A 6,424-nucleotide genomic window follows, 5' to 3' on the forward strand; every position below is an offset into this window, starting at 1 on the left:
GCATTAGAGCGTTACTTTTTTAATTTGAGGCATGAGTGAATTTTGTAGCATGTCACAAGCTGTTTTTCCAAAAATGGGAACAATTGATTTTGTTCCAACATTTTTGCACAAAATAACCCTTTTTTGATAAAAAAAAAGTTACAGTAAAACTGTAAATCGAAGCGCGTTTCAAAATGAACCAAATGTTACGTCAACCGCGAGAATGTTCAGGATTTTAAATTTTAGTTGTGATTTGAAATGACAAATGTTGAAATCTCTTCAAGCATCATTTCTAAGACAAAAGGTGCTTTCAAAATGAATTTTCTTTGTTTTTGTTTTTAGAGTTACGTCGCTGTTTCTTCAAAATTTCTTGCTGTGCAATTTGATTCCTATTTTTGTGTGTTATTTGTTACAAAATGTTAATTTGCCTTTGATCCGTTTATTAATTTACTTTCAATACTCCTTTAATTAAACACATGTGTATGTACTAGGGCCTATATTAGTAATTCGATAATCGTTCAAGGCTTCAGCCATACACTTGTGTATACATTTAGAAGTTAATTAACACTATTTGATTTTAAGTTTAACATAATAGCGTCTAAACTTTCGCTATTATGTGATGTTCAACATGGAACTGTGAAAAGTAGTTTCTATTTTCGGTTGCAATAACTATTTTTAACTCTATTCTATGTATTCTATATTGTAATTTTTAAACAAGAAGAGCCCGGGAAATTTATACTTTTGCACAATTTCTACCGAGGGAAATCAGTATTATTAAAAAAATAACAAGTACTTTCCAGGAGAATTCTTAAATAAGCTAACTTAAGCGGACATAATCAGCTTTTCTTTCAAAGACTTGATAGAAATATTAAGGTGTGCACATGTGAACTTTCAACGCGTTCACGTATATTTCGAAAAAGAGAGTGACGAAGGAGGCGGAGAAGCCCAGGATACAGACGCGAAAAATGGCCTTAAAAGCTTTCAAGTTGATTACGACGAAAGAATCTGGTGTTTCGGTTCTCTGACAAGGATGCGATTCCACTTTGAGAGATGGGTTCAAGTCCTCGTAGCAATCACCCTCAGTCAGCTGGCGCAATCTGACAAATATGAAATTAAACTGCAGCATAATTAACGTGGAACTTTAAAGTAGAAACTAACCTTCTGTTGACTGTCTTAATCAGGGTTTGCGAAATGTTTCTACTGAAATAGATCGCCCTGTAGGTTGTCATTAATGCTTTGCTGAATTTCATTTTACACTTTCCCGTCTTTTCGTATCTGGCTTTGATTACATTCCACAGAACGGTCCTAGGAAAAATGCTGAATTTCTCTCGATTTTCGATTGCCGCATGCATATTTTCATTTTGTAATAAGTTGCTTATTTTCTGGTAACAAGTTTGTGGGTTCGCGTCAGCTCGCTTTATTACTTCAGCAAATGCGGGGCTAGTCAATGCATTTTTCTAAAACGAAAATTTAAATATTGTTGTATCCTTCTCAAATTCCTTGAAAAGCATTGAAGGAGACATGCCTTCACAAAAATAATTTTTCAAAACTACCAAATTCAGTTCCTAGCAATATCTAGCAGCGTTCCCTACTACAAGTTTTACTACGGTGTTTTACGTTCTAAACCAAACTCTAGTATAAAGATGAGTCCACCAAGATAAGTAGAGCAACTCTAACCTGTTAATTTGTAGGCCTAATTGTAAGTATTGTACAAGCTTAGAGGCTAACCGAGACGCGAGATTTTCTTTCCCAATCGATAATTAGGCCACTTCAGTAAAAGGTTCCATCCACTAAGACACTAGCCGTGTAATGTTCACAAACAACATTGCTTTCCAAAATTACCCGAATGAAACTATAGATTGCTTCGTTTTTCATCAAATAAGGATCTGCATCCGGAAAGTGAAATATATCGTCAATGTTGTCGAAAGGGAGGACTTCCAATTTGTTCGAAAACTGCGATGTCATTTCCGAAGATACGAACACCAACACTACGAAAGAAGTCAGACTCCACACGACGGAAAGAAACCGAGTTACTCCCTTGCACTTCAAACCTTGTGGGCCTTAAGACAAGAGACGGTTAAAATTGTAAAACGGACGAAGGTTTTCTATTATGAGTTTTACTCGTTCCCAGAAGGCATTGCAACAGAAACGTGGCAGAAAGTTCTGATTTCACTTTTCCGTATTTGGAGCTCAGTTTCCCCGCCATGTAAATCAGCGCAGCCAGACCACAGAGAACCACAACTATCTACATTAATCAAAGGATCAGGTATGATTTTCGACGCTTTTTAGTATGGATACAAATTTCCAAAGCAAAATATTGAACTGTCTAATCTACGTCGGTTCGTGCCGTTATCAGCTTTAATATCTTCTTTCACGATATTATTTAGAAATGAATAAAGTTAACTTACCCATTTGTCAATAACAGAATAAATATCATTTCTGTTCGACTGATTTGTTCCGAATAATATTTGCGTCCTCGTAATGAAAAAAGGGTGCGAAGTAGGGAAGTCATTGAAACGATCCTTAGACAGCATCGCTGGGGTTAAAGAAAAATCACCTTCCTGTGTTATGCAAGGGTTCATTGTATTACTAGGTTTAAGGTGGTCGCGTATTTCGAATTACACAACGACTGACATTTCTCTGGAGCATACCGAGAATCCCATTCCACGAATTTCTAACTTTCCTCCCCCAACCTTTTTCCGTACTCGGAATGATAGTAACGCTGCCAAAATATTTTTAGAAATTTTTATTATTGGATTGAAAAATTAATCGGAAAACTGAGTACAATTTTTATTACTTGATATCGTCAAAACATTTTAGAACACGGAGGAATTTTATCATATATCCAGCTATCTCTCCTTGGTCATTCACAATAACATGGGGTGAAAACTGATAACAATTAAAGAGTGAATTTCAATCAGGGCATGGTCAAAGTAGATAATAAAATTTAGGAGTTTACCCAAAACCTAAAATAATTTCCAAGAACATAGGATTGGCATACCCAAAAATCAACATGGTTTGGACTTTGGAGAGTGGGAAGAATTTTAAAACTAAATGCTTGAAACTCACGTTACGAAAGACTGCTTTGTAGTATTTTGCTATTTCGGCGTTCATTATGTCTTTGTCTTCTTTAGATTAACTTAATATACTCTTTACTTGTGGGACTGCTTTCAATTGCTAGATGCGATGGCTGCAATCTAACCGAAGTAAATAGCAAAATCCCGAAAGGTACTTTATTTAGGAGTGTTTTCCACCTTTCGTTCGATTTTGCTGTGTATTGCGTTTGTGTGACCCATATACAATATTTATTTCCGTAACATGTATTTCATTTCATGTTTTCACACATTCCCTTAAAAGCTTTAATATGTACGTAGCTGAGTGAAGTTTTCTTTTGTATCAATAACCACTTGGTAGCAGGGCGCCGCTCCATGGAGGTAAAATGTACCAACAGTGTAGAGAAACAACATAGGAGAAACGTTGTTGCTTTGTTTTAAGTAGACGACAAAATATGTTATCCTTAATCTAATTTTTTGAATATCAGTCTTCAATACAGATTGCAAACGGATAAATCAACTGGTAGGGTTTCCAATCAATTAAACACACATATAAAAAAGTCGAATTATTGGAAGGTTTGACTGTAGCTTATTATTATTGTTATTTAATCTTTTCGCTCATACTCAAATAAAAAGAGTTGAAAATATTCGAAATTTCTCTCCATAAAAAAACATGTTTTAAACAAAAAGTTTAAAACGTTTTAAACAAATTTTTGTTTTTTTTTTTAATGGCTGTTTAAAACAAGTTTTAAACCAAATTAATCCCGCAAATTTACTGTAATTGCAGAGTTTTAATTAATAAAAGCAAATTTCAGTGCACCGTGTAAATTTTCAACACCATTGCTCCGATTTTCAAACCTAAAAAACCCGAACTTTTCTAAGTGACAACCTCTTGGATTGAGCTACATCGTATTTTGTATTACCAAAGGTACTAGCTTTTACACCCTTTTTAGCTTCGTTTTTCCAAAGCTCGGTTACGGATTACGGATAATGAAAAAGGCGAGGAGGGTTTTTAATTGAAAATAAAAATGGGAGACTTGTTCTTTATTACATGATTCTACTCTACAAACGGTTAGTAATGTACATCTCTTAATTCCCTAACTGTACGGCATCGCGGTACCCAACGGAGTGTCGCTTCCCTCTCTTCTTCATCGCTCCAGCGCCCCTTATCGATCCAGTCGATGCGCAGCGACATCTGTTTGCTGAATGTTGAAACGGTCGAGGCGCGAAAGTTAAACTAAGGCTTACGGTTCTAATATTCGGCCATCCTATACATGCAACTCCCATGTTGCCAAAAAAATATGAAATACACAAAACTAGAATTAAATTTAAAACTACCCAAAAGTTTAAATTACACAATACTAAAGATTGTTGCGGTAGGTCTTCTATTTGATACCTATCGTGATTGAATTTTTTCGATACCCTATAAGGTCCACGGTAAGCAGCTGCTGTTTTCCTCGGTAGTCCGGTGGCAATTGGTTCTTTCTTAACTACAACTAAATCTCCAGGCTCGAAATTTTCGGCTTCGGCACGTCTAGCGTTGTGCCTTCGCTGCTGCTTTTCTTGATCGGTTCGAATCCTCTCGGTGATTCTGTTTAGACCACGATAGTCTATACATATTCTTTCGTCACCAGTTTTTTTCTTTACTATAAGAATCGGACTGGCGTACGGCGATCTTGAATCGACAATGATACCAGCCTTCTTGAGGTCGTCGATTTTCTCTACAACTTTGGTTCGTTCAGATTGTGATAGACCGTACGGACGAAACGTAACCGGTTGGTTTGAATCGAGTTCTATCTCCATTGATGCTGCGTTCGTGCGGCCAAGTTCTGTGAGGTTTTCGGCAAAACAATCTCTATATTCGTTGAGGAGATCCAGAAGTTTTTTAGCATCTTCATTAGACGTGTTCGGTCCTATGTTAACCTGCTCGAGCTCAAAGGGTTGTCTCGTCTGTGTTTTCATAACTTCGAACGTTGAGACTTCGAATGTCGGTGGGAGTGCAATTGGATCGTGGAAACATATTTCTCCTCTGGCTATTTTCTGATTTGCTCCTATGATCATAGCCTTACTGAACAAGTTAGCCACTGGCATTACGGTTCCTCCAGTTTCGTCGATTGAGATTACGCTTCTAGGAATGCAGTTTTCTTTTCCAGGGTGAGAACGAATCGGGGTCTCAACCATTAACTCCTGCAGTCATCCTCGTCTTCATTCTCGTGGTTCTCCATGAATAATCGGATATCATTCTTACGGCGTATGACGGTTATATGGGGTTGTTCGGTGAACGGTTGTCCTATCAACATTGGAATTGCTTGCGCATTATCAGGTACTATGTGGATGTCTGCTGTAGCAACGGCCTCGTCGACTTTGATTTCAGCATTGGCTCTCCCAATAATCCTGGTGACGCCAGAGCCATATCCCCCAATCACACAGTCACTAGGGACTGATTGGTAATTAAGTCCCAGTGTGTCAGCGCAGCTTTGACGTAAAGCTATACATTTACTTCCAAAATCGACGTATGACCTGATTTCCTTCCCATTAATCAGTGCGTCTTTGAAATATTTTAAATTTCGGTCGGTAGTATCTCGCTCATCTTCAACATGATGTGTGTCGTATGATGTTGAACTTTGGTTACTAGTCGTATTCGGTTGACTGGACTTCTTCGGACAATCTCTTGTCTCATGCGTTGTTCTTTGGCACGTTTTGCATCGGTCTCGGCGTTGTGGTTCACTGCAAGCGGTAGCCATGTGTCCGTACTCGTTACAATTGTAACAACGAGCTTCTCCTTTCGCATTGAAACGTGGTCTGTTCTTGAAACGGTTATCAGGATGTTTCTCGAAATGTTTAGGGTTTTCAGCATGACCATTCTTAAAGTCTCTTTGCTCTCGGCGTTCTGGTTCATAGTGTCCCTTTGACGGATACGATTTCATTTTCACTCTATTCCCACTCCCATTAGCCAGCTTCAGACGTTCTTCCAGTTGCTTTATGTTTCTGAGCAGTTCGGGAGGTGTCTTTGGATCTCGGGCGCTGACGGAAGCGATGAGTTGTTCGTCAGCCAGACCCGTGATGATGTATTCAATCATGGATACGTCACCCAGGCCACATGCTCTTGCCATGGCTACCTTTTCATGGTAGTAAACTTCAATTGGTTCATTGGGGCGTCGTACCCTCTTCTCCATGTCACGGTACAGTTGCTGGGTTCCACAAACAGATGGAAACCATTCAATTAGTTTCGTTTTCCATTCATCCCAGGTTAAACGGATGGATGATAAACCTTCATACCAGGTTTTAGCGGTACCCTGTAATTTCGGTAAGGCATGATGAACTATGACTAAATCGGTCCATTTGTAGGTTAAAGCTACATCGTCTACTTTCTGAATCCACATTTCGATGGT

The 6,424-nt window shown here is 38.2% G+C and overlaps 1 protein-coding gene across 1 annotated transcript; it reads right to left on the reverse strand.

Moving 5' to 3' along the window:
- Positions 1 to 2,056: 2,056 nt before the first annotated feature.
- On the reverse strand, positions 2,057 to 2,917 carry LOC149708955 (uncharacterized). The gene is made up of 4 exons (XM_089863888.1): positions 2,777 to 2,917; positions 2,614 to 2,701; positions 2,388 to 2,540; positions 2,057 to 2,224 (listed from the first exon to the last, which is right to left on the reverse strand). The coding sequence occupies exons 1-4, from the start codon at positions 2,818 to 2,820 to the stop codon at positions 2,057 to 2,059; spliced, it is 453 nt and encodes a 150-aa protein (XP_089720014.1). The 5' UTR covers positions 2,821 to 2,917.
- Between the last annotated feature and the right edge of the window lie 3,507 nt (positions 2,918 to 6,424).

Source organism: Phalangium opilio, unplaced genomic scaffold (genome assembly GCF_054372755.1).
Source record: "Phalangium opilio isolate 3A_F unplaced genomic scaffold, DU_Popi_V2 ptg000013l_1, whole genome shotgun sequence".
Lineage (NCBI taxonomy): Eukaryota > Metazoa > Arthropoda > Arachnida > Opiliones > Phalangiidae > Phalangium > Phalangium opilio.